This window comes from Bos indicus x Bos taurus, chromosome X (genome assembly GCF_003369695.1).
Source record: "Bos indicus x Bos taurus breed Angus x Brahman F1 hybrid chromosome X, Bos_hybrid_MaternalHap_v2.0, whole genome shotgun sequence".
NCBI classification, from domain to species: domain Eukaryota; kingdom Metazoa; phylum Chordata; class Mammalia; order Artiodactyla; family Bovidae; genus Bos; species Bos indicus x Bos taurus.
The window spans coordinates 108,322,348-108,347,774 of record NC_040105.1 but is presented as its reverse complement, the minus strand read 5'-3'; the positions used below and the strand labels follow the sequence as shown (position 1 = coordinate 108,347,774).

The window sequence follows — 25,427 nt, the reverse complement described above, 5'->3', positions numbered from 1 at the left end:
TCTCTTCAAAGGGATGGTATGGGGAGGGAGGTGGGAGGGGGGTTCAGGATGGGGAACACGTGTACACCCATGGTGGATTCATGCTGACGTATGCCAAAACCAATACAATGTTGTAAAGTAATTAGCCTCCGATTAAAATAAACTTATATTTTTAAAATAAATAAATAAATAAAGGCATACAAGCTGTTCTTTCTGGAACACAGCTTGACATCAAAGTCAGACCAGACCCTCCCAGTCTGTTTCCTCACCTACTATCTCCCTCCTTTGGAAACTGGGATGCTTGCCCGTCTGCAGTCGTGCAGAATCTCTCCTACCCTGCAATTCCTCAAGGACTGGCGATTCCAGCTGCAAATGAACTCCAGAGCCTCTAGACATCATTTCATTAGCCCAAGCGGAAACTAAGTCAGAGAAGCTGGGCGCTCCAGTATCGCCTCGCCCATCTAGGATTTCAGTTCTCTCATCCCAGTGCTTCCTTTGCCCTGACCCCCTACCCACCATTTCCTTACTTTACACAGAAACACCGAGGGGACTGTCTTTTTCCCAGGCTTCACTGTGCTCCCGATCCAGTGCTCACCAGACTTTTGCCTTCTCAATACTATTCTTAAAGCTCCCAAAAAAAAAAAAAAAAGCTCCCTGTCCTCTTGCAGTCCAATCCTTAGTTTTCTTTCTGTCCTTTCTAACTTCCAGATGAAATCCTCCCCAAGAGCCTCTGTGGTCCTTCAGACACAGCCAGTTCTCTTTTCCCACCCTCTGGCTCACTTGCGGTTGGACTCAGTCCTCTGGATCGGCTTCCCTTTCAGTTTCAGTCCACAAGATCATACTTTTTTGGAGCTTCCTGAAACCCTAAAACCCTGGCCTCTGTGTCCAACTCCTTCCAGCACTCTCAGTTCCTGACTCTCGGAAGGTAGAACACGGCAGGCCTGCAGATCACTCCTGGGATTAGGTGTATCCCCCTGAAAAGCCCTTGCCAGCTCCACCTCTTGTCACTTTCCAACTCTGACCCAGAGACACCAGGCTCAGCTGAGCAACTGACTTTTTTGTGTGAAAAAGGGAAACCAAGACAGTCATTCCAATGTGTAGTAAAGAAGGAGGTCCAGGTGATTAGAATTAAGATAGCCCAGCCCAAGAATCCACAAACTCACCCTACTTCTGAGTAACCTCACAGTAAGTTTTTCCCAATACTCCTGGAAGCCCTTGTCCTGAGCACAATGTCTTATTCCCTGCCAAGTAAGCACACTTGAGAATAGCCAGCCCCTCACTCCATCAGAACCCCTGTGAACAGGAGGCAGCATGCCAGCCCTCAAGTTCCAATAGGTCTCATGCTCCTGTGATAGGTCTACACCAGGGAAGGCCCTGGCGACACGGTTGGTCTCAGCCCCGTTTTGTGCCCTTTCTGCCCACTTTTCTCAGGACTGGACCCCATACATAAAAAGGCCCTATTCAGTTGTTCCCTTTTAAAGCTGGGCTCCAAAGGGCCTCTTCATAGGAGGGAAAGCACCCGTCACTTACTCCACTGTGTACAGAGAGCAAGGTGATAGTAGCACACAGGCCCTAAAAGAACATGTTGCAACTATGGCAGAGCCACAGCATGGCCTTCTGGCCTACCAGTCAGCCCTCTCCCATCTTCCATGCTGCCTCTAGAGAAACTGTGTGGTTCCCCGAATGTAGAAAGAGCCTCCAATTCAAGGCCACAGACTAGCCCATAGGTCCCTTCAGTCCCTCGCCCCTCCCCACTCACAAGGACAGCAGCAAGGAAAAGCCAGCAATGTAGAGGTTCCTCTGGGCACGGAAAAGCTTCATGTGGAAGTGCTCCACAGCCCCAGGGTTGTTCTGGAGGTTCACCTTCTCTGTCACATCATCATACTTTCGAATCTCACGAACAGCATCTGCGGCAGAGCAGAGATACAGATGTTCAGCCCCGGATCAGTCCAGCTGAGATGCAAGGTGTGAGTCTGGGCAGCCTTGCTTTCCTCGAAACTGTCTCCCCTGCTCTTCCCCTTCTACACACATTTTGATGGGTGCCCTGTCAGAAGTGCTGCCCTCCGACCTGTTCTCTCCTCCAGCTTTTCTCATGTCACCCTCTGGACCCATTCTACCCAGACTGCAAGCTTGCTCTCCATGTCAAGAAACTCAATGAATCTGAGATGTTGCCAGCAACTGGGGCAACTCCCTTTCCCACGGTGCCCCCACTGTTTGGTTCTATCACAAATGGGGCTGGCCATCAGCCACCCAACTGATAAACCAGGCGAGTCCTGTTTATGGAAATGCCCACGAGGCAGGCATGAGCTGCCTAGGAGTCAAGACCTGGAGCATGCCTGCTAAAGACTCAAAGGTTTTCATTTCTAAGCATCTAAGCTTTATAACTGGTTAAACTGGTGTATTCTGCTTACAAAAGAAATTCACGCTCATCAATGTTCAATGCAGGAGAAAGAAGCCCATAATATAATCAATCACCTCCAGTAGAACCTACTACATGCGGCCAGCTTAAATAAAGCAGTCATTTTCAGTCCCATTCAGTTCAGTCGCTCAGTCATGTCCGACTCTTTGCAACCCCATGAATCGCAGCACACCAGGCCTCCCTGTCCATCACCAGCTCCCAGGGTTTACTCAAACTCACGTCCATCGAGTCGGTGATGCCATCCAGCCATCTTATCCTCTGTCGTCCCCTTCTCCTCCTGCCCCCAATCCCTCCCAGCATCAGAGTCTTTTCCAGTGAGTCAACTCTTCGTGTGAGGTGGCCAAAGTACTGGAGTTTCAGCCTTAGCATCATTCCTTCCAAAGAAATCCCAGGGCTGATCTCCTTCAGAATGGACTGGTTGGATCTCCTTGCAGTCCAAGGGACTCTCAAGAGTCTTCTAGTTAGTGTTATTCTCTTTGTATTACACAGACCTAAAATTAATGTCCATGTCCCCCAAATTAGACTACAGCACCACAAGAACAGAAACCTTTCCTATTACATCCCTAAGGCCTAACAGAGTTCTAGGCATACAGGGGGAGCACAAACACCTGAACAGTGAAAAACCTCTGCTCTAAAAAACCACTGCTGGCCACTCATATATTCACATCTGTGCATTTGCAGGCTAGAAATGGAACCATCCCATACCTACTACTTTTCTCCCTCAACCCTGCTATCTCTTTTTTCTCAATTGAGGTACACTGATTTGTAACATTATATAAGTTCCATTAGTATTTTTTACTTCTATGTATATATCCCCTACAACGTGCTTAAAAAAATATATAGAATGCTTCATGAGTTTGTGTGTCATCCTTATGCAGGGGACATGCTAATCATCTCTGTCTCATTTCAATTTTAGGATATGTGCTGCTGAAATGAACATCTAAGACATCAAAAATCAATACATAAAGATCTACCTAAAGAAGACTCTTAATGGATCCCCATGGGAGAGGGGCAATGTAAGCCTACTATCTGGATCTTAATTTATGGTATGAGACTGCTTGTTTTTTAGGCTGATTTTACATCATAAATATACACCTCCACTTAATGGTATCTTTGTGTTACATCTGTGGGCTTCCCAAGTGGCTCAACAGTAAGGAATCTGCCTGCCAATGCAGGAGACACAAGAAATGTGTGTTCGATCCCTGGGTCACAAAGATCCTCTGGAGGAGGAGATGGCAACCCACTCCAGTATTCTTGCCTAGAAAATCCCATGGACAGAGGAGACTGACACACTACAGTCCACAGGGTTGCAAAGAGTCAAACCCAACTGAGTGACTCAGCATGCACACATGTGGGTTCCTGACCCCCAAAATTCCCATTTGGGCACCTTAACTCCCAACCAGATGATACTAGGAAGTAGGGCCCTTGGGAGATGAGCACAAGGCCCTCATGAGTAGGTTTAGTGCCGTTATAAAATAGACTCCAGAGGGCTCCCTTGTCCCTTCCTCCATGTGAAGACACGGCAACACAGAAAACGACTGTGGAAACATAACACAGACTGTTAAAATAGTTACCTGTGAGACGTGGGTTTATGGGGACCTTTAACTTTGTAAGTTAAATTTGTAAATTTTTAAAGATGTGCTATTTTTGTGATTTAAACAAAAAACATGTTTTCCCACACTGTCTTCTGCATCCAGAGACCCCAGCACCTCAAGGTCCACCTTGACTAATGGCAAAGAGCCAACCAGGGATGGGGGCATTGGGCCAAACCAACTCAAGTCATACAGCAGAGAGCTACCCTCTCTATCTCAGGCCTCCAGCCCAAGGCAGTTGACCCTGAACTCTCTTTAGGCCCACTCCCCCAGTGAGATGTACCCTAGACCCCTTCCCAAGGACGGCTAGGGGCCAGCCAGGGCTGCAGCTTCTAGCTAGTTATGCTATGTCCCTAGCATTTGCTCGGAGAAGGCAACGGCACCCCACTCCAGTACTTTTGCCTAGAAAATCCCATGGATGGAGAAGCCTGGTAGGCTGCAGTCCATGCGGTCGCTAGAGTCAGACACGACTGAGCGACTTCACTTTCACTTTTCACTTTCATGCATTGGAGAAGGAAATGACAACCCACTCCAGTGTTCTTGCCTGGAGAATCCCAGGGATGGGGAAGCCTAGTAGGCTGCCGTCTACGGGGTCGCACAGAGTCGGACACGACTGAAGCGACTTAGCAACAGCAGCAACTTATTTTTGACTCATTGGAAAAGACTGATGCTGGGAGAGATCGGGGGCAGGAGGAGAAGGGGACAACAGAGGATGAGATGACTGGATGGCATCACCGACTCGATGGACGTGAGTTTGAGTAAACTCCGGGAGTTGGTGATGGACAGGGAGGCCTGGTGTGCTGCGATTCATGGGGTTGCAAAGAGTCGGACACGACTGAGCGACTGAACTGAACAACTTATTTAGGCAAGCCTCTATAGATTACATTAGGATATGAAGCAGCCTGTTATCATAGCAGGATGTCGCTCTAGAACATCCAGGCAGTTCCCTGACTCCTCAAAAAGAAAAACGGCACTTTTGCCCACTACCACCTTCTGCAAGGGGCCAATCCCACCCAATCTGCCATACCAGGAGAGTTCGTGGAATCTGGTGTGCAGAAGGGCAAAGCTCTATGTGAACATCCCCCAGCATGGTCCCTCCCCACCCCAACTCTTACCCCCAGCCCACACCTAAAAGCAAAAGCACACACACCCAGTCCCTAAACCCTGCAGCCTACTGGGACCAAGGTCAGCACAGGTCCATTAGCCTCTCTTGGTTTCAGCTCTGGAAGGACCCAAGGAGCTGCCTGAGACACGAGGTGGTCAGCACCAGGGGCACAAAGGCTGCTGGTCAAAGCAAAGACCCTGCCAGCAGGCAGTAGCAGGGATGCTGACGTCTTTGTGGACGAAGGGAGCTTTTCTTCCCCCAAGAGAAAGACAGGCGCACTAAATGGTCTGTCTCTGAGAAGTCAAAGCTGTACTCTAATCATGGAACATGGCACATGGCACAGGGCTTTGTAGCAGAGGCCACAGCAAAAGGTCTAAGTCAGGTAGCTACCAGCAGCCACAACTCACTCACCAATGACCAGTAGCACAAGGATGACAATGAGAACCACAAAGAAGGTGTTGCCATATGTCACTACCAACTCCACAAGGCGGGACTTGAAAATCTTCTGCCATCTGTGAAGAGGACAAAAAGGTTAAAGTCAGTAGAGTAAGAACACACACCTGGGATCCAGGGCCCTGAAAACAGAAATACAGTTTTGCACTCTTCTTCAAAGGCTGAATATCTCATACAGATTCAGCCTCAGCTGCTTGCAATTTTCCAACTTATGACATCCGTTCAACGGTGTTAAAAAGAAAAAAAAAAAAACCTGTCCAAGCATAGAAATTTCTAAAAAAGTCTTAAACACTGGTAGGCTCTGGGGAGAGAAATGCAAAACTTAGTGTTCCCTCTGTAGTATCAAAATGCTTGCCAAATCCACATTATTTCTTTAAACTGTTTTCCCATGTGCCCAATCTCGGCTCATCTAGACTCCCACCACACCCGATTACCGTGAAGCAGACCCCAGACCTCCCTTCCTTTTCCTCCATAAATACTTCAGCATACAACTCCATCAGAGAAGAGCCTTCAGAAATGGCTACCAATCACAATGCCACCGCCAGGCCTCAAAAATATCAAGAAAAATCTCTCATCATCAGAGCCAGAACTCCAAAGTCCAATTGAGGCAATTATTTTTTAACAACTGGTCTATTTGAATCCTGACAAGCTTCTGACTCTGCATTCTGTTGATAAGTACCTTAAACCTCTCTTATTCTACGAACTCCCCCCTCCCTTGCTCTCTTTTGTTTTCTCCCCCAATTCACTGTTGCAGAAACCAGGCTGTTTGTCCTGCAAAGCTTTCCATGTAGCAGCTCCAAGTGGGCCACTGTCCCTGCATTTCCTGTGAAATATATACGGTGATTCAGATCTAGCTTTTGTCAAGAACATTATTTAAGCAATGCTATACACTTTCTATCACAACAGTGGCCTATAATTTTTCATTAAAAAGAAGCTTTTATGAAAACATCTGCGAAAAGAGTCTTATTTGTAATGTTCTAACTTAAGACCAGATGTGTTCCTACAGTATATGTAATCAAGATGAATTTCAAAATAACTTTTCAGAAGTCCTCTGTTCACTGAAAAGAAACATGGCTTCGGCATTCCTAGGCTGAGTAATGCTCATGAGGCCACTACGCAACCCCAGCGAGACTGGTTAGGAGGACAGAAGTCACCAAATCAATGGGAACATGACCCAGGGGCAAGTCTTGCAGATCTCACAATGCCATCCCCTAAACACCCGGAGGGCATCGTTCCCAGAATGGTCGCTTGGTCTTCTCCCCTCTGGCACACTCTGAAGACCAGAAGGCAGGGTGCAGGGGAAAGGACCTCGTCAAGATGTGACTGAGCACAACTGTGGGCCTAGCTGGCAATAATAAACACAGTCCTTGCCACCCCCATCCCAGACAGGTTCTACCTGTTTCCGGCTGGCTTCAATTCCAGGGCCCCCCAACTCTGCAGGCACAAGCTACCGAGACTCTTCCTGGCTTGCCTGCCCATACCTTTTGGGAGAAATGAAGGGAATGCAGAGCAGCAGCACAGCGAAGACCTCCGCATAGAGGAAGGTGGCGACTGCAGTCCACTGCAGACTCATCGTGTTCCTAGCAGCTTTCCACCAGAAGATGTGAGCCTGTTCCTGACGGAGCACAGAACGAATAGGCGTCGTGACAGCTCGGCAGCCACCAGCCCTAGACCTCAGAGCCTTCCCAGCCCTCGAGCCCCGCAGCCTGGCTGCCAACACCTCCAGAGACACCTTTCCAAACAATTCTTCCCCGTGGAGTCTGGGAGACTCCGCCTGCGGAACCCTGGCAGCAGTGGGTGGGAATCGGCAGTTCGGGGAGCCCGGAGATCGCCGCCCGCCGAGGGGCGCCAGAGGCTACCGCCCACCACACCGCAGCCTCGGTCCTAGCAACGCCTTCGCGCTTCCTCCCAAGCTGCGATGCCTCTGGGCCCTTCCACCCGGGCCGACAGAGAAGGAGCGAGCAGCTCCTCCCAGGGCAGGAGCGGAACTCCAAAGCCTCTCAATCACCGCCCCTTCGGCTCGGGCTTTCGGTACCTCTGAGAGCCCCCGAGAGCGACTCCTAGAGGACGAGAGTCGGAGCCAAGGGTAAGAGCGGGTCTCGACCCAGCACCTCACGGCCCCGTCCAGAGAAAGTTCTAGAAGACTGTCTCCTCCGAAGCTGGAGAAACCCCTCCCGGCCTCCCAGGTCTGTCGCGGCGCCTACCAGGCTCCAGAAGACCCCTAGACGAGGCCCCGACCCGGCACGCCCTCACAAGCCCCACCCCGCCGGCTCCTCCGGAGGGACTTCGACGTCGCCCCCCACCCCGGGAGACGGCTCCACCCGCCGCCACCCCGACTTCCCTCCGCCCGGTCCCGCCCCCGCACTCCAGCCTCGGCCCTGGCCCTGCGCACTGGGCCTCCCCGCGCCCCCTCGTCGAAGAGCCGGGGTATCTCGGCAGCCCGGGAGCCCAGCGCGGCGCGCGAATCCGCTCACCGAGTTCTCCAGAGTCACCACGCACGCCTCGTCGCCGCCAAACTCTCCCACCACGAGCCCGGCCCCGCCCCTTCCCCGCGGCCGGAACCGGAAGCGCCCGGCTAGTCCCGGCCCTCCCCCAACCGCCACAAGGCCCCGGAGGCCCCGCCCCCGAGCCGAGGCTCCCGACGCCTGGGACTGGGGAAGAAGCCGCGCCTCGCGCGCGCGCGCGGAGCGACGGGTCCCCGGCCTTGGCGGGAAGGCGAGGTGCCGCTTCTCTAGCCTGCGCGGTCCTCCCGCGTCTCTGTGGTCCGGGGAGGGGGCGGGGCCCCACCGTGGGGCGAGAACGGGGTGGGGCGCCCCGTGCCTGAGCTCCGCCTCCCGCCCCTCCTCCGCCTCCTCCCCCTCCCCCGACTCGCCCCTGGGGAGGGGTGGGTGGGTAGGTGGGGATTCTGGGCGGGTGGCGGAGTCACAGTCGCTTCAGCCGGGCTGTGGAGCGGACGGACGCGCCCGGTACCCCAGGGAGGGGCGCCACCAGGGGAGGAGGAGTAGGAGGTGGAGAGAAAAAGACGCCCTCTCGGCCGGAGACCTCTGGAGGCTCTGACCCCAAGGGCCAAGGGACTGACAAGTTCCAAGGACTGACAAGTTCCTCCACTTCGGCCGCCTGAAGAGGCCGCGACGCTGGAGGGCCCTGAGCCCACCCGCGCCAGGGGCCCCAGCACCACCCGGGTGGCCTAAAGCGACAGTCTCAGGGACCACTGCGAGGTCTCCAGTTGCCTAGACAACGAGCCCGGGGTCAGAGCCACCACCCTTGCAGCCACCTGCCTCCTCTGCCGCCTCAGGCACCCGTCCCGGTCCCGTGAGTCCAGCCCAGGTGACATGACGGTGCTCTCTACCCCCCGAGCCTCGCGGGTGACCACGCTGAAGCGTACTGCCGTGGTCCTGGCCCTCGTGGCCTATGGAGCCCACAAACTCTACCCTCTGGTGCGCCAGTGCCTGGCTCCGGCCAGGGGCCCTCAAGCGCCCGCGGTGGAGGGGGAGCCCACACCAGACGTCTCCGGTGCCCCCGTGGCCTCAGCGGGCAAGGCCGGCGTCAACCAGGTGTTCTTGCAGCGGCTCCTATGGCTCCTGAGGCTGCTGTTCCCCAGGATCCTGTGCCGGGAGACGGGGCTGCTGGCGCTGCACTCGGCTGCCCTGGTGAGCCGGACTTTCCTGTCAGTGTATGTGGCCCGCCTGGACGGCCGGCTGGCCCGCTGCATCGTGCGCAAGGACCCTCAGGCCTTCAGCTGGCAGCTCGTGCAGTGGCTGCTCATCGCACTGCCTGCCACCTTCATCAACAGTGCCATCCGCTACCTGGAGGGCCAGCTGGCCCTGGCGTTCCGCAGCCGGCTGGTGGCCCATGCCTACAGCCTCTACTTCTCCCAGCAGACCTACTACCGGGTCAGCAACATGGACGGGCGGCTTCGCAACCCGGACCAGTCCCTGACAGAGGACGTGGTGGCCTTCGCTGCCTCCGTGGCCCACCTCTACTCCAACCTGACCAAGCCGCTCCTGGACGTGGCCGTGACCACCTACACCTTGGTTCGAGCGGCCCGCTCCCGCGGGGCCGGCACAGCCTGGCCCTCGGCCATTGCTGGCCTCGTGGTCTTCCTCACGGCCAATGTGCTGCGAGCCTTCTCGCCCAAGTTCGGGGAGCTGGTGGCTGAGGAGGCGCGGCGCAAGGGAGAGCTGCGCTACATGCACTCCCGAGTGGTGGCCAACTCAGAGGAGATTGCCTTCTACGGGGGCCATGAGGTGGGGCCGCTCGTGGGGCCGGAAAGTGCGTGGCTGGGGGAGTCCAGGGCAGGAAGGCCGGGGGCTGCCTGCGGCTGATGGCACAGGTGTGGGCTGGCCGTGGGAGAGGGAGACTGGGGACGACCAGAGCCGCGGGCAGCCCAGGTCGGTACATTAATGGAGAAGCAGGAAGGCTGGGTGGAGACTGTCCTGGGTCACTTCTGCTTCCTCCCCACCTCCCTTGTCCTGGCCTTAGGGCTGCGGACCCTAGTGATGGGAGACCCAAGAGCTCCCAGCCTGCCCCCTGCCTGCAGCTAACAGAGAAGGGGCTCCTGCCATCTGGGGGCAGGGATGACGGGATGCAGCCTGCTGCCTGGCCCCCTCCTAGTCCCCCAGGCCCTTTGAAGACCGGCGTCCGGCCAGGCAAGTGGGCATTATGGGCATGACTCAGCCCAAGCGGAGGTTAACGAGCAGCAGCGCTCGGTGTGTTGATCGGATCTCAGCGCTCCAGATCAAGCTTCTCCCCGCCTCCGGAGCCCAAAGGCTGGCCTGGCTGCAGGCTTGGCTGCCTCCCCGAGGCCCCAGCCGGGGGTGCCGGGGCCCAAGCCGCAGCTGCAGCAGGACGCACTTCCTGCCCTCCCGGCGGCCACCTTGCCCCCAGTGTGGCCGCCCTTCCGCCCAGGTCCCAGCCGTGCAGCTCCCCAGCAGGCTGGGTCAGCGGCCAGCCGGCTAGGGCCAGGAGCCGGGGCCTGGGAGAGGTTACTCCAGGCCAGTGCTCCGGCCCCTCCCCTCCTCCTGCCTGGGTTGCAGCTGCCTCCGGCTAGGTTCTCTGCGACTCTGGTTTCGGTTCCCCAGTGCTTCTGGGGGAGGGGTACAATGGCATCCAGCTCCTGAAGGCCCACGGATCCTCCCTAGATCAGATGGCCTTGTGTCCTCGACCTTGTCTCATTGGCAGCCCATCTTATCAGGCAGGGAGGCAGGCTTGTCCCTGATTTTTTTTTTTAAAGACTTATCCCTGAGCAGATAGGGGGCATTCCCGGCTGGGCTCCAGATAAGGAGAAAAAGGGCCGGATCTGCAGCCACAATCCCCCATCCTCCTCCCCTGTGCTCCAGGGACGCAGGGTCTTGGCAGGCAGCCGTGCCCTTGGGTGAGGCACTTGGCACATTCCCCGCAGCTACATTGTCAGCCCCAGCTGGCACTCCTGCCAGCTCCCAGCACGAGCCTGGATCGCCAGGGCGCTCAGAGTAGGCGTGCTCACTTCAGGAATGGCAAAGCAATGCCCAAGACCTGGCTGGGGTTAGGGGAGGTGGGAAGAAGGGAGAATCGCTAGCTCTTTGAAGGATTTCCTCTGGGTTAATTTCAGGAAATAACATGTTCATGGGGCAGATTCACCGGCTGGGGTGGGAGGGGCCTGATGTGCGTCCCCAACCTGTCTGTCGAGGCCTCGGGCAAAGGGCTCTGTGATGTGATGGGCCTTCATGGGTGGCTTGATTGCCCTCACTGTGTGGGCACGTGGCTCAGCCCAGTCCCATTGGCTGATGTCCCCATGGACACTGGCCCAGGCTCAGATCAGCAGGCTGGGGCAGAGGTAGCTGGCTGACTGGAGGGCAGACCGCCGAGTATTTTGCTATTCCTGGGATGTCAAGGAGAAGGGTTATTGCTGCTGCTGCTGCTGCATCGCTTCAGTCGTGTCCAACTCTGTGCAATCCCATAGATGGCAGCCCACCAGGCTCCTCTGTCCCTGGGATTCTCCAGGCAAGAATACTGGAGTGGGTTGCCATTTCCTTCTCCAGTGCATGAAAGTGAAAAGTGAAAGTGAAGTCGCTCAGTCCTGTCCAACTCTTGGCGACCCCATGGACTGTAGGTAGGCTCCTGCATCCATGGGATTTTCCAGGCAAGCATACTGGAGTGGGTTGCCATTTCCTTCTCCAGTGCATGAAAGTGAAAAGTGAAAGTGAAGTCGCTCAGTCCTGTCCAACTCTTGGCAACCCCATGGACTGTAGGTAGGCTCCTCCATCCATGGGATTTTCCAGGCAAGCATACTGGAGTGGGTTGCCATTTCCTTCTCCACAGAAGGGTTATTAAACAGGCTCATACCAACACACCCAACCTCTTATTAGCCTGAGCATGGATAGATTTTCTTAATAAGTCAAAGCATCATTCACAAGAATTGGCTTTGTTTAATGGCTCGGCCTACCTGGTCCAAATGCCATACGTCTTGCCACCTCCAGGCTGTGTGAGCTGGAGCAGGTCACTTTGCCTGTCTGGGCTACCACGGACAGGAGAATACACATATAATGGAACGTGGTGAGAATCAAGTCAAAAGTCAGCTATAACATGGTGAATTGGCAAAGGAAACTATTCCAGGCTGGGCAGCTCTTGTTCGTTGGGTGGGGAGACAGGATCAGGGCAGGTGCCCCTACCAAGCCATCCAGGACCCAATGGCCACCTTGCTGTGACTGCTTCTTGGCCACTCCAGCCCATCTAACTGCTGCTGTCCCAGAGAGCCTGTTTCTCGCCCACTCTCTCTCCTGAGATGGCAAGTGGTGGCCAGTGTACAAGCAGGCAGGGCAGGCCCCCTCGTGGCCTGGCTGGTGGGCTGGCATCCTCAGCTTGCTTTGGCATGGGGCTGTCCACTGGGGGTGATGCCTGAACGAGCTTGCTTGGGAGTGTGCCCTGCCGATCACGATGGGAGGACGCAGTGTAAGTTTGTCACCCAGAGGAACTGTGGGCAAGGAAAGGGAGGCCAGGGCCTACAGAGGTAGAGATGACTGAAGCACGTTCTTCGAAACCGTCTATTGCCTTTGGGTTTCCTGCACTCCCCTCTGCTTCGTTCAGGGTGACCCCTCGGCAATTGCTCAAAGAAATGGGCAAGGTAGCTGCCCTCAGCCCATGTCGAAAAGCTCTCCAGGGCAGAGAGGGGGCATGGTGAGCATCCCAACTGAAGAGACAGTGGAAAGGGGGTGGGAGCCTCAGAAATGAGGGGATGAGCCCCTTCACTGCCGTTGTACCCCAGCGCTGCGTTGTCTATGCCATACCTCTCCTGAGTTTGAGACCTGTCCCCCTGTCCATGGTAGCCCAGACAGGGAAAGTGACCTGCTCCAGCTCACACAGCCTGGAGATGGCAAGAGGTATAGCATTTGGACCAGGTAGGCTGAGCCATTAAGCAAAGCCAATTTTGGTAAACAATGCTTTGACTCATCAAGCGTGGCCCAGTCCTAAGCCCCGGCTCTCAGCCGTGTCATGGCCTTCGAATGGCATGGCCTGTGTAGCCTGGCACTCAGGGATGCTCACTGTTGCCCCGGGGGACTGACTGCCATGCCTCTGGGTCTCTGGCACCCCTTCCCCACAGGTGGAGCTGGCCCTTCTGCAGCACTCCTACCAGGACCTGGCTTCGCAGATCAACCTCATTCTGCTGGAACGCCTGTGGTATGTCATGCTGGAGCAGTTCCTTATGAAGTACGTGTGGAGCGCCTCAGGCTTGCTCATGGTGGCTGTCCCCATCATCACTGCCACTGGCTACTCAGAGTCAGGTGAGAGAGGGCCGGCCTTCTGGACCACTGGGCTAGGCTTGGGAGGGCCCAGTGCCCAGCTGGCCCACCTGCCTCTTCTACTGCTGGGGATCCCAGCTGGCACCCTTGGGAAACATCCACAGTCACACCCTCCCAGAGCTCCTCTCTGCCACCCTACATGTGGGTCCCCCTTACAGTATCTCACGCTTCTTGGTCCCACTCAGCCAAGCCCAAGGATGTCAGTTCAGGAACACCCTTCAACAGGCATCTGCACAGTTGCCCACCTGGCCCTGTCTTGACCCATCTTGGCAGTGGGATTATGGGGAAGTACGTTCAAGGAGCCCCTTTCTGGCTAAAACCTGGGCTTTCCCACGCCCGCTCTTGCAGGTTGTCAAGGGCAGGGCCCTCTTGCCTGAGGCCTGGGGGACTGTGAAGGATTCCCAGTTTGTTCCTCTACCTGTTTGCAAGGAATTCATTCTATTTGCAGTCTTCGTGGTTGCCCTTCAAAGGTTAATGTGCATACTTGAGAAAAGTCTGGGTTAATCAATAGCTCCTGCTCATCCCAGCCCTTGCTTACCACACTTTGGAGGACCAGCCCACCATCAAGTTTGCCATGGCTTTATTGGGTCACTGCATGTTCAGATTCGCCCGTGAGTTTCTGCTTTTTTTTGGTTCTCTTTCTCTGCAGTTTTCTCTAGGAAAGCCCTTCCCTGCAGGCCGGTAACCCTCCTTTGGACAGATGTCCTTCAGAAGTTCTCTTTTGTTCTTTTTTTTTCCCAAAGACTTTTAATTAGTTTTAGAATACCGTGAGGCTTTTGTCAAGGGAGCTTTGAGAATATTTTGTTGCCTGAAAATGTCTTTATTTTACCCTCCCCCCAACAACTGAAGTTTAGTTGGATGAGGAAGTTGAGGCGGTCCGTTGGTCTCTCTTTAGTCTGTTGACAACATCCCATTGCCTCTATTGGAAAACCTGCCATCAGCTTAACTGCTCTCAGCTGCCTGCATGGTCTCCCTGGTTAGACTTTTTCTCTGCAGTTTCTCTGGGAGGTGTTTGCCCGTGTGTTTCCATTTATTCTGCTTGAAACTTCTTGTATGTCCTGTGAATATCCAGACTGTTCTGTCATTCAGATTGCTTCCATCGTGGAAAGTTCTCAGCTGTTCCCTTTTCAAATATATTAATGAATTGAATGAATTCCTCTCTCGTTCTTTGTGCTCTTTACTTCTGGCCTCTGTCTGCCCCCTTCCCCACCTCACATTGTCTGTGCTAAATTCTGGGAGGGGTCTTCCGATTTTCCTGCTCACTCATTGGCTAGTTTTCTCTTTGGCTGCATCTAATTTAAATTATTTTCATTTTCAATGATGTTTCTATAAAGTTCTACTTGATTCTCTTTTAAATAGACATTTGAAAATAGAAATTTCAAGGTGTGTTTGTGTCTGCTTTCTCATCTCTCTGACTGCCCCTCTTTTGCTAGCTACCATACTAATCATGCTTATTCCAAGGTTTCTATCCAGGCATTCGAGACCTGGGTTCAATCCCTGGGTCAGGAAGATCCCCCTGGAGAAGGAAATGGCAACCCACTCCAGTACTCTCGCCTGAAAAATCCCATGGACCGACAGAGGAGCCTGGTAGGCTACAGTCCATGGGGTCACAAAGAGTCGGACACGACTGAGCCTCTTCACTATCTATCCAGCCATCTGGTTGTCTGAATTCTTGAGAGTCTAAACCAATTTCATCTTCCAGCTGCTGGTCTTCTTTGCTCAAGGTCCTTGTGGGCTTAGCAAGCACTGGAGGGTAGGATTCCCCAGAGCACTCATTGGCTTTGGTTTTAGCTGAGCTCCCAGGTAATGAACCGTTTGGAGGCCATTTCCTGTTAACTTCTCCACTTGGGGTGGAGGGGTTCCTGAATTTGGAGGTGATATTAATTTGAGCCCTAGACACATAATCACCAGTTCAGAGAGGAGACCTTGCATCTTGAGACCTGGCTGTGTGACAGCAGCTCCTATCTCCATCTCCAGGGACGTCACAGGAGCACTAGCTGCTAGCTTCTCTTCTCGCTCCTGGGAATTTCCCTTGCTTTCCTGCAAGCACAGCTCCCATGGAAAAGGTGTTGTATCTTGTGCAGTTGGGTAGTTAGAGGGTTTTCAGTACTATGTAAAGAGAGTGAGCCTGACGCGCACGTTCCAGAACCAGAAGCATCTCTCACTCTCTCCGTATCGGTGCCTCTCTTTTGGGGCTTCCGTACCCTCAGCTGTCTGTCTCTCTCTGCCAAGAGGAAAGATCTAGTTGGAGGCGGTCGTTGTTTCCACCAATGGACCTATTCAAGGGGTGGCCTTGATTTAGGCCAGGAGCATGGGAAGGGACCCAGGAGGAAACCAACCTGCGGTTTCTGGGAGGAAGTGCCTGCGGCCACTTCCCTCCTCTGCAGGCCTAGGACTTTCTGGAGCCTCTGCCGTGTTGGGCTTTGTGGGCGATTCAGAGGCCTCAGCTCCTGTGCCCACCTTTGTGGCCAGACTCAAGGAAGTCAGAGGTGTGTCTGTTTTGTCCCTGCTGTGTCTCCAGTAACTGCAAACTGGAGAGCGCTGGGAACGAGGTAAGCAGGCAGGCGATCATCAGGGGAAACAGATGTAGCTAACTTTGCCCTTCTGGCCTGCCGGCACCTCCAAGCTAGAAGGCCAGGGAGGGGCCACCTGGCCAGGAATAGCTGTCGAGGGTCTAGCTGTGGGCACTGAGGAAAGCAGCAGAGGGTTATGCTGTCTCCAGGGAGGTACCCGCTGTTGCCAGGGTCCCCACAGACCCTTCCCCTTTGTGTGCAGTCCCTTTCAAGCTCTCAGGACGTCTGGAGAGGATGGTTTGTGTTCCCCCCTCCTCTGCCCTGCCTAGGACCACAGTTGGAAGGAAGTTCTGGGATTTAGACTCTCAGAATTGCCAGTCCCCTCCCCTACCCAGTGCCCTGGATTCCTGGTGCTCTGGCCAGTGGTCCAGCATTGTCTACCCCCTATTGCCCCTGCCCTAACCTTTCTGCCCCTTCCTACCCCACCCCCACCATCATATCCTTGACTCCTGGCTCAGAAACGTTCATGCCTGTGGATAGAGTTAACCTTCAGAGTCAGCCTGTTTTGCTTCCCATCACCATTTAGAGAACATTCCTTGTATAAAAGCCTTGCCCGTCTAGGGGACCCAAGGATCAAGAGAGTCAAAGCCATGGACAAAAGAGAGTTGCACTGGGCAACCATGAGGTCTCAACTGAGACAGAAAAGAAAAAAGCAAGTCAAGACAGGAGCGGGCTTCTTTAGAGAAATAGTAGCATTGAGGATGGCCAGAGAATACAGCATCAAGGGGAGAGATAAGGGTAAAACGGGGTCAGTCAACATTTTTTCACATGTTTATTGGCCATTTGTGTATCGTACGATGGAAACATTTATTTAGATCCTTTGCCCATTGTTTAATTGGGTTGTTTATCTCCTTGCTATTGAATTGACAAAGTTCTTTATGTATTCTGGGACCTAGGCCCTTATCAGATTAATGATTTGCAGATACTTTCTTCCAGTCCATAGGCTGTGTTTTTACTTTGTGGATGATTTACTTTGGTGCCCCCAACTTTTTCTGTTCGATGAAGCTGCCTTCTCTGTTTTGCTTTTGGTGTCCTATTCAAGGAGCCGTACCTAATGCCGAAGTGCTTTCTTCTAAGAGTTACATAGTCTCAGCTCTGTGTGCAGGCCAGGGCTCCACTTCGAGTTCGTTTTTGTGTGTTGTGTGAGGTCGAGGTTCATCTTTGGCACGTGGAGACCCAGTTGTCCAAGCATCATGTGCTAGAGGGACTTCCTCTCTCCCCTAGTGGTTCAGTTTTGACTTTCCACTGTCCTTGCCCCCTCCTCACCCACCCCACCCACCCCCACCATGCTCTGCAGACTCGGAGACAGTGAAGAAGGCGGCCCAAGCGATGAAGGAGGGGGAACTGGTGAGCGAGCGCACGGAAGCCTTCACCATCGCCCGCAACCTCCTCACCGCTGCCGCAGACGCCATCGAGCGGGTCATGTCATCCTACAAGGAGGTAGCCCCCGGTCCAGCCCATGGCCCAGCCCTCCCCCGACCCCACTTATGCCCTCTCCCCTCCACCCCTGCTGGCAGAGGCTAAGCCAGGATCACCCTCCCTGCAGGTCACAGAGCTGGCTGGCTACACAGCCAGGGTCTACGAGATGTTCCAGGTGTTCGAAGATGTCCAGCAGTGCCGTTTTAAGAGGCCCGGGGAGCCAGAGGATGCGCACACAGGGTCCGGGGCCATCATGAGGTCTGGCATCCGCATGGAGGGGCCCCTGCAGATCCGAGGTAAGGTTGCCCTCCCCAGAAAGGTCCCACGGGTCCCGGCCCTCCCACCACTGCCTGGTGTGCCCTGGAGGGCTTCCCGGGAAAGCTGTGGTCCCCACTGCCCTACTTCCCAGAGCAGTAGCCCTTGCCAGGATTTCTCTTTGTAAAAGAGGTGGAGGGTAGCCCCTGAGTGGAGTAGGGGCTAGGGGGCGCACTGTGGAAGAGGCCCTAAGCATTGAAGCTGGCTTTGGGGGGTGCTGCGGGGCAGGAGCAGACACTATCCCTCTCCCCAGCCCCGAGCACAGCAAGGGGAGCATGGTAAAGCTACACACTGGCGGGCTGCCTGGAGGTGGGGGCCCACGGAAGCCAGCAGAAGGTGGGGGAGCATTCCGCCCCCCTCTCTCTGCCTCATGCCCTCTCTCCAGGCCAAGTGGTGGATGTGGAACAGGGCATCGTGTGTGAGAACATCCCCATTATCACACCCACTGGGGAGGTGGTGGTGGCCAGTCTCAACATCAGGGTAAGTAGAAGGCACAGCCAAGCACCAGCCCAGAAGCTCGGGCGGGGCTGAAGCCAACCCTGAGGCCCCACGCCTGGCCTTCTATACCCACAAGCCACCCGCAAGTCTCAGCCCTTAGGACCCAGCCTGATCAGCCTGCCTTGTGTTGTCAGTAGCCATTGAACCCAGGTCTACGTGGCAGCAGCTGAAGCTGAAGGTGAAAGAGCAACGTGTCTACCTATTAGTTCTGGGGCAATGGAGTCAGAGCTGATAAAAGAGCCTTGTGATTACCAGGACTGGGCAAGAGTCACCCATAGGTTCCTGGCCATATTGTTGCCAGCACCCCACACCCCGCCCTGTCCCTGAGAAGCCCAGGACTTGGGCACTCTGGTCCAACTCTGGTCCCAGGTTGGTGGTCCCACCCATATGCTGTGAGAGGCCCCCAGGGCAGGTAGGTGGTGGGCATGGCCTGGCTCCTTGGGAGAGCGCTCATCCACGATGCAGGCTGTCTATGGACAGGACTCCCTGGGGGCCAACAGCCATCAGTCACCCATGTGCCTAGCTAGGGCTTTGGACGGAGTGATGGACTGAAGGGGCGTCCTGGGGAATGGGAGTCATTCATTCGTTCACCTAATGTTCCCTGAGCTCCAGGCTGGGCACTGTAAACCAGAGGTAAATCAGGGAAGCCCTTAAGGGTTACAAAGAGCCTGGGTCAGATAGCTCTCCAGGTTCAGCAAGGATCACAGCTCACCAGCTCTGGGGGCGTAGAAGTCACATGAAGCTTCACCCAGGAGCCTCTGGGCGGGTGGGCAGGCTGCCAGCTGGAGGCTGGGCACAGAGCAGTGGTATGATCGCCATTACCCCTGGGAGTAGTCACCTTTGGGAGGTTGGGTGCCGCTGATGGCTGGTTTATCCAGGTTGAATGGTTGCCAGGCAGGCCCAGGGGAAGCCCAGGTGGGCAGCTAGTTAGAAGGTGAGGTGAGGCAAGGGAGTGGGGGCTGGGGGCTGAGAAAGAGCTCCATCCTGCCAGAGCCACTGGTGGAGCTGGGCTCTGGTTAGGTTAGGGATGGGGCGCACCCGGCTCTGTTCAGCCAGGTGATGGGGTAAGAAGGGCAGTCGCAGAGGTTCAGGGAAGGGGGCAAGGGAGACCGCCTGGGACACATGCTCTGGGATGGTGAGAGGACCGCCCTGGCTGGAAGGCCTGGGGTGTTGCGGTGAAATCACACAAGGTGGTGGTGGGGGGGGGTGCGATCAGGAAGCTGTGCCTTCAGTGCCATCCCCCACCCTGCAGACAGCAGCACCCCCCAGGTGTCTCCAGATCAGCAGATGTCAGGCTTTTTGTGGAGCCTGAAGCACCTGCTGCCCACATGGCCTCCAGGTGTCCTGGGGGGCACCGCTGACTGTTCACTGGGCCGCGGCAGGACAAGCTGTCCTGCTGTCCCCGTGGTCTCTGGCGTGTGTCAGGGACAAGCCAGAGCCCTACAGCTGAACCCCGGAGCCTGCCCCAGGGGCCCTGCCGTGCCTAAGCCAGAGGTGGAAGGTGGGCGTGGGCCAGGTGCAGGGTGTTCTCTGAGGCCAGCAGGTCAGCCACAGGTGAGGGGAGGGGGCCTGGGCAGTGCCCACAGCTGCCTGCCGCCCCCACAGGTGGAAGAAGGCATGCACCTGCTCATCACTGGCCCCAACGGCTGCGGAAAGAGCTCCCTGTTCCGGATCCTGGGCGGGCTATGGCCCACGTATGGCGGTGTGCTCTACAAGCCCCCACCCCAGCGCATGTTCTACATCCCCCAGAGGTGAGCAGCACCCCTGCCCCCTTTGATCCGAGGGGGCAGAGGGTGGCAATAGGTTGCCCCTGGGGTCGGAAGGGCTGGGCACCTCCACCTGCCAGTCCCCCGCCGCAACCCACTGGCCCAGAAGCTTCACCGCCATGGGGCACGTGTGCACATGTGAGTGTGTCTGAGCCTGCCAGGGGGTGGGTGTGCCGCCCTCCGATTGGTGCCCCCCACCGAGGTGCCAGCCTTGCCTCCATGGCCACCCGGCTCTACTGCAGGCCCTACATGTCCGTGGGCTCCTTGCGCGACCAGGTGATCTACCCTGACTCAGTGGAAGACATGCGCCGGAAGGGCTATTCCGAGGAGCATCTGGAAGGCATCCTGGACATCGTACACTTGAACCACATCCTGCAGCGGGAGGGAGGTAGGGGAAGGGGCATCCCCACCCACCAGTGCCGCCCCTGCCTCCCTCCTAGCCTCCCCCACCCCGGGTGAAGATGACCCCAAGCAACATGCAGGAGTCCAAAGCGCAATGGAGTCGGGAGAGCCTCACCCCGGTGGGGGACCCACAGGAAGCATACAGCCCCAGACAGCCTGAGCGTGGAAGGGAGCCAACCCTGGCAGGGGCATCCAGAGGGGCACTGTCTCCAGGCGGTGGGCTCAGGGGCAGGCAAGACCCCCTCGGGCCAGGCAGGGAATGCACAGGTACGTTAGGCATTTGAGTGAGAGGACAGAGCCCAGGTGTAGGCAGGGCAGCCTGGCATGTGCATGGCGACAGTGGAGGTGGAGGGGACGCCTGCCCTCCCATGTGTCTCCCTCCAGCCTAGGGCTGTGTCCCCTGGGAAGAGACCACAGGAAGGAGGAACAGGCCAGTACTCGGGGGCCTCTCAGGTTGGTCTTTAAATGCCCACGGCACCAAGAGGAGGGTGGGGTGGCCCAACTGCCAGCTTTGGGATTTCTGTACTGAAAGCCGAATGATTGAAGTCAGAGTCCTGCCTTGGCCACTGAGGGGCAGCTTAACTTTGAGCCAAACCTGACTTCTGGACATGCCCTCCACCTGTAGAAGAGGCAGGTGCTAGTCTCAAGCTCAGGGCCGACAGGTGTCATCGCCTATGCAGAAAGGGGCTTCAGACAGTGGATTCAGTGGGCCGGCTCCTCTGGGGCCCCTGGTTGCCACGATCCCTGAAAAGCTTTATCCTCAGCTTCCTCCTGGCAATGCGGAGACCTGGGTTTGATCCCTGGGTCGGGAAGATCTCCTGGAGAAGGAAATGGCCACCCACTCCAGTATTCTTGCCTGGAAAATCCCATGGACAGAGGAATCTGGTAGGCTCCAGTCCATGGGGTCTCAAAGAGTCGGCCACGACTGAGAGACTTCACTTCACTTCACTTCCTCCTGGCCTGCTGGGACCCCTTTTGCTCACCCTGGGAGCACTCCCCTCCACCTGGGCTCCACACGTGCCCCTGAGTGCCTGGGGTCCCCGAGGCTGGCTGTTACACCCCGTTAGCATGAAGTTCAGCTGTGAGTAACAGAACTACCCACCAACAGTGGCTCAGATCATTTACGAGTTTATCTTACTGGGACATAGAAGTCCTGAGGAAGTCAGGCCGCAATTGGCGGGGATTGCCCCACCCCATAAAGGCCCCTGGGTCACTGCTGTATGTGGTCTCCATTCCCAAGGTCACTTCGCAGTCCACGGTGGCTGCTTTGGCATCATATCACATCATATATCCTGGGCCATAGGATAGAGAAGGTGAGGTGGGGGCAATCACTGAGTGAATGCTGTCTTTTAAAGAAAGTTCCAGAAGCTGCCACATGTATAACACTTAAACTTACACCCCATTGGCCAGGATTCAGTTCTGTGGTTAAACCTCCCATCGGGGCAACTTGAGCATTGAAGTGTTTTTTTTTTGGTGGGTGGCCACATGCCCTACCGAAAGTTCTAGTTCTCTGGAAAGAGTGGAGGGAGCAAGCCAGGAGGCGTTTCTCATGAATCACCCACTTCCTTCCTCATCCAAGGAACTCTCCTGAGCCTTGCTGACATGCTTCACACTGGGACACACAGGCCTCGTCCCAGTGGGTGAGAAGGTTTCCGGAGAGACCCCCGGAGCTGTTCTTGGGGCTCTGCCTTGACTGTCTGCTGCCCACTGGTACTTCATTAGCCCCATTAGGTCCTGTGTGATTTTGCTGGCTCCAGAGACTGGGTGGGGCAAACAACAGAAACATATTGTCTCTGAGTTGTGGAGGCCAGACGTCCACGATCCAGGCGTGGGCAAGGTTGGTTCCTCCTGCTGGCCATGAGGGAGGGTGTGTTCCAGGCCTCTCTCCTGGGATGGGAGAGGCCGTCTGCGCCCTGTGTCTTCACGTCATCTTTCCTCCGTGCGTGTCTGCATCTCCAAGTGTCCCCTTTTATAAGGACACAGTCCCATTGGACTAGGACCACCCTCGTGACCTCCCTTTAACTCGATCACCCCTGAGAAGACCCAGTGTCCACGTGCGGTGGGTGGCATCCTCAGGGCCTCCGGGTGAGGGCTGCCCGGTGTCTATTGGAGGAAATGTGTGTAAATCTGGACCAAGTCCTTTTGGACTAATACAGTGTCCACAGACGTCCCCAGTGGCTGGCCTTTCCCTGCCATGTTCTGCTCTCACTCATGTCTGTAGCCCTCTGAGCAACCCCAAGCCTTCCCACCACACCTACCATGCCCAGGCTCTTCTGCAGATGCTGCCCAGCCCTCTTGAACTGAACATCAACCCTTGTTCTGTGCCAGGTTGGGAGGCCGTGTGTGACTGGAAAGATGTCCTGTCAGGGGGCGAGAAGCAGAGAGTCGGCATGGCCCGCATGTTCTACCACAGGTGAGCTGCCAGCCTCCCAGTCCCAGGAGCTTGGGCTCCCTCGGGCACCGGGAGTTCCCTGATCCTCTTTCCCTGGGACCTCCTGAAGTGGGGAGGGCAGAACTGCTTGGAGGCCTGGCCCCAGCCCTGGGGGCCTAGCAGGACTGGGGTCAGGCTCCCTGCCTCTGCCTGAGGGGCTGGGGCCAGCCTGGGGCATTGGCCCCAGAGGCCCACAGCCTCACCCACATGGCCACACCCCCAAGGCCCAAGTACGCTCTTCTGGATGAGTGTACCAGCGCTGTGAGCATCGATGTGGAAGGGAAGATCTTCCAGGCGGCCAAGGATGCAGGCATCGCGCTGCTTTCCATCACCCACCGACCCTCCCTGTGGTAGGTGTGCCCTCCCTTCCCGAAGGACTCTGGCATAGGGTCCTGGCGGCCCGCTGAGTGCCTCCTCCCTGTCCCTCTCCTGATGCAGGAAGTACCACACCCATTTGCTGCAGTTCGACGGGGAGGGTGGCTGGAAGTTCGAGAAACTGGACTCAGCCGCCCGCCTGAGCCTGACTGAGGAGAAGCAGCGGCTCGAGCAGCAGCTGGCAGGCATCCCCAAGATGCAGCGGCGCCTCCAGGAGCTCTGCCAGATCCTGGGCCAGGGCCCCGGGGCCAACCAGGGCACTGCCACTTGACCGAGGGCCCTGGCTCTCTCTTACTTGGCCCTTGGCCCCCCTCCGCCCCCACCCCAACCCTCGGATCACGTGAAGGAGAGAGAGCGCCTGTGCAACCCGGCCCCACGCCCCCCCGCCCCCCACCACATGCTTCACCATCCTCCCGGGCCTCCCAGGGGACCACCCACAAAACCCGTGCCCCCTTCCCAGGGACCTGAGCGAGGGGAAGGGAGAGCAGCCAGAGGCGCAACCAGCTGCCAGCAGCAGCCTGGGCCTTGGAGCCCTGGGGTTTGCCAGGCAGCACCTCCCAAGGCTGCAGCTCATCACTCTTGGGTTTGCAGTCCCTCAGAGACATCATGGTCCATGCCTCTATTGCCATCATCCCAGGGACCCAGCAAGGCTCCCATCCCCTGGGATACCGTTTTTGCCATAAAAACGGCCAAGTGAGACCCTCAGAATGAGACACAGCCCCTCATTCATGGCCCCCCCGCCACCCGTCATTCTGTAGAATCCACAAGGAAAAGAATTGCACAGCTTTTCCTACCGAGCCATGATAAGAATGTAGCCCCATCCCTCCCCCCTTCTCCAAGCTAATTTATTGGATTCCTGTTTGTAGACATCTCCATTGCCAGCGGGAGCACCCAGTCAGCCAGCCCCTGGCCCACCCACCACCCCACCAGCCTACACTGCCGACCACCAGAGGGTGGGTGGGGGCGGGCCGGCCCCAGGGGTGACGGACCCTGGGGCCATCAGGCATGAGGGCACCGTGGTGCCCAGTCCAGTGCCAAAGAGAGGTCAGTGGGGAAGCTGTGTCCGCAAAGGCAGCCTCGACCTGAGAGGGAGACCCCCACCGCCACCATGCCGCCATGTGCCTTTCAGGCCCTCAGCCCTGGGGTCAGGGAGCCTCCCTGAGTTCCTCAGTAAAGACCTGCCATGGAAAGTGCACTCTTGCCTCCCAGCCTCTGTCTCCACATGGGGGCTTGGTTGGGGGAGAGGCAGGAGGAGCAGCCGTGGGCCTGGATGAGGGGCAACCTCAGGGGCCCACCTGCAGCCAAAGATGCTGGCCTGCACATCCTCTGGACCCGGCCATGGCAAGGAGGCATCTGCAGTATCTCCCCAAAATGATGTTTAAGCCCAAAGAGGACCCTGGACCCTGTGCCAGGGAAGAGGAAGGGGCTGATGCCTGGTCCATACATGAGAAGCTTCGAGAGAGATACCAAGCAGCGGACTGGTGGGGGACACAGAGGAACAAGAGTCCCTAGCCAATTAGGCCAAGGGCAGCGGGACACAAGGCTTCTAGACCTTGTAGGAGTGGGAGACGCTTGTGCCACATGCCAAGCGCAGGGGGAAGAGAGGGGCCAGAGCCTTGTCTAAAGAGCTTGGACTTACTCCGGAAGCAGGATGGAGATAACATGGGAGCTCTGCTTCAAGAAGGCTGAGCGGAGGGAGGCAAGAACACCACACCTGGCCCTTATCCCTTGCTGGTGGGACCGGAAACGGGGCAGCCATGGTGGGCAAGAGGGTGGTGGGTCTGGGAAAGCTGGGCACGGAGTTCCCACGTGACCCAGCACTTCCACTCGGAGGTTTAGACCCAGAGAATGGAAAATAGATGTTCAGTCATAAACCTTTACACATGAATATTCTTCACAGTACTGTTGATGGTAATCCAAAGTGGAAACAACTGGAATGTCTATCAACAGATGAATGCACAAGCAAAATGTGGTCTCTGCATACAATAGAGTATTATTCCACTTACCAAGTAGACCGATGGCTGCCAGGAGCTGGGGCGTGACTGCTGAATGGGCTCAGTTTTCCTTTTTGGGGGTAATAAGAATGTTCTAGATCTGTAGAGGCCATGGTTGTAAATACTGTCCATCTGCTAAATGCCAACAAAGTGTGCACTTTAAAAGGTATGCCTTTATGTGAATTGTACCTCGAAAAATAGATGATAGAGACACTGATCCTAAAGAGGTAGAAGTGATGGATGACCGATAAATAATAGAGATGATAGATTGATGATGATGATGGGTGGATGGATGGATAATAGGTGAAGTGATACAGAGAGACATAGA

The 25,427-nt window shown here is 55.9% G+C and overlaps 2 protein-coding genes and 1 non-coding gene across 4 annotated transcripts in view; 1 reads left to right on the top strand and 2 right to left on the bottom strand.

The window, feature by feature from the left end:
* Positions 1-8,127, bottom strand: part of BCAP31 (B cell receptor associated protein 31) — a 29,063-nt gene extending 20,936 nt beyond the window's left edge. Inside the window, exons 1-4 of one of the 2 annotated variants that reach the window (XM_027535037.1) lie at positions 8,023-8,127; positions 7,030-7,163; positions 5,507-5,607; positions 1,739-1,886 (exon numbers count right to left, since the gene is read on the bottom strand). In XM_027535037.1, the coding sequence (XP_027390838.1) occupies positions 1,739-1,886; positions 5,507-5,607; positions 7,030-7,121 (341 nt within the window). In that variant the 5' untranslated portion in view covers positions 7,122-7,163; positions 8,023-8,127. Of the gene's footprint in view, positions 1-1,738; positions 1,887-5,506; positions 5,608-7,029; positions 7,164-7,752; positions 7,841-8,022 lie in introns of those variants that run through there. The other variant, XM_027535038.1, reaches the window with a different exon arrangement.
* On the bottom strand, positions 3,232-3,336 carry LOC113888337. Its single transcript, XR_003509963.1, has one exon. It is a non-coding gene; the product is annotated as a U6 spliceosomal RNA (small nuclear RNA).
* Positions 8,128-8,411: 284 nt separating the features above from the next.
* ABCD1 (ATP binding cassette subfamily D member 1) lies at positions 8,412-24,300 on the top strand. Its single transcript, XM_027535035.1, has 10 exons — positions 8,412-9,795; positions 13,128-13,308; positions 17,197-17,339; positions 17,446-17,614; positions 18,019-18,113; positions 19,737-19,882; positions 20,140-20,285; positions 22,628-22,712; positions 22,955-23,080; positions 23,169-24,300. Exons 1-10 carry the CDS (start codon positions 8,881-8,883, stop codon positions 23,374-23,376), a joined length of 2,214 nt encoding a protein of 737 aa, XP_027390836.1. The 5' UTR covers positions 8,412-8,880; the 3' UTR covers positions 23,377-24,300.
* The last annotated feature ends 1,127 nt before the right edge of the window (positions 24,301-25,427 follow it).

Bases quoted from the DNA above. Each gene is read 5' to 3' on its own strand.
- ABCD1 (XM_027535035.1), top strand. From the start codon at position 8,881: ATGACGGTGCTCTCTACCCCCCGAGCCTCGCGGGTGACCACGCTGAAG. The intron at 9,796-13,127 runs GTGGGGCCGCTC...CCTTCCCCACAG, and splicing joins CCTTCTACGGGGGCCATGAG to GTGGAGCTGGCCCTTCTGCA. The intron at 23,081-23,168 runs GTAGGTGTGCCC...CTCCTGATGCAG, and splicing joins ACCCACCGACCCTCCCTGTG to GAAGTACCACACCCATTTGC.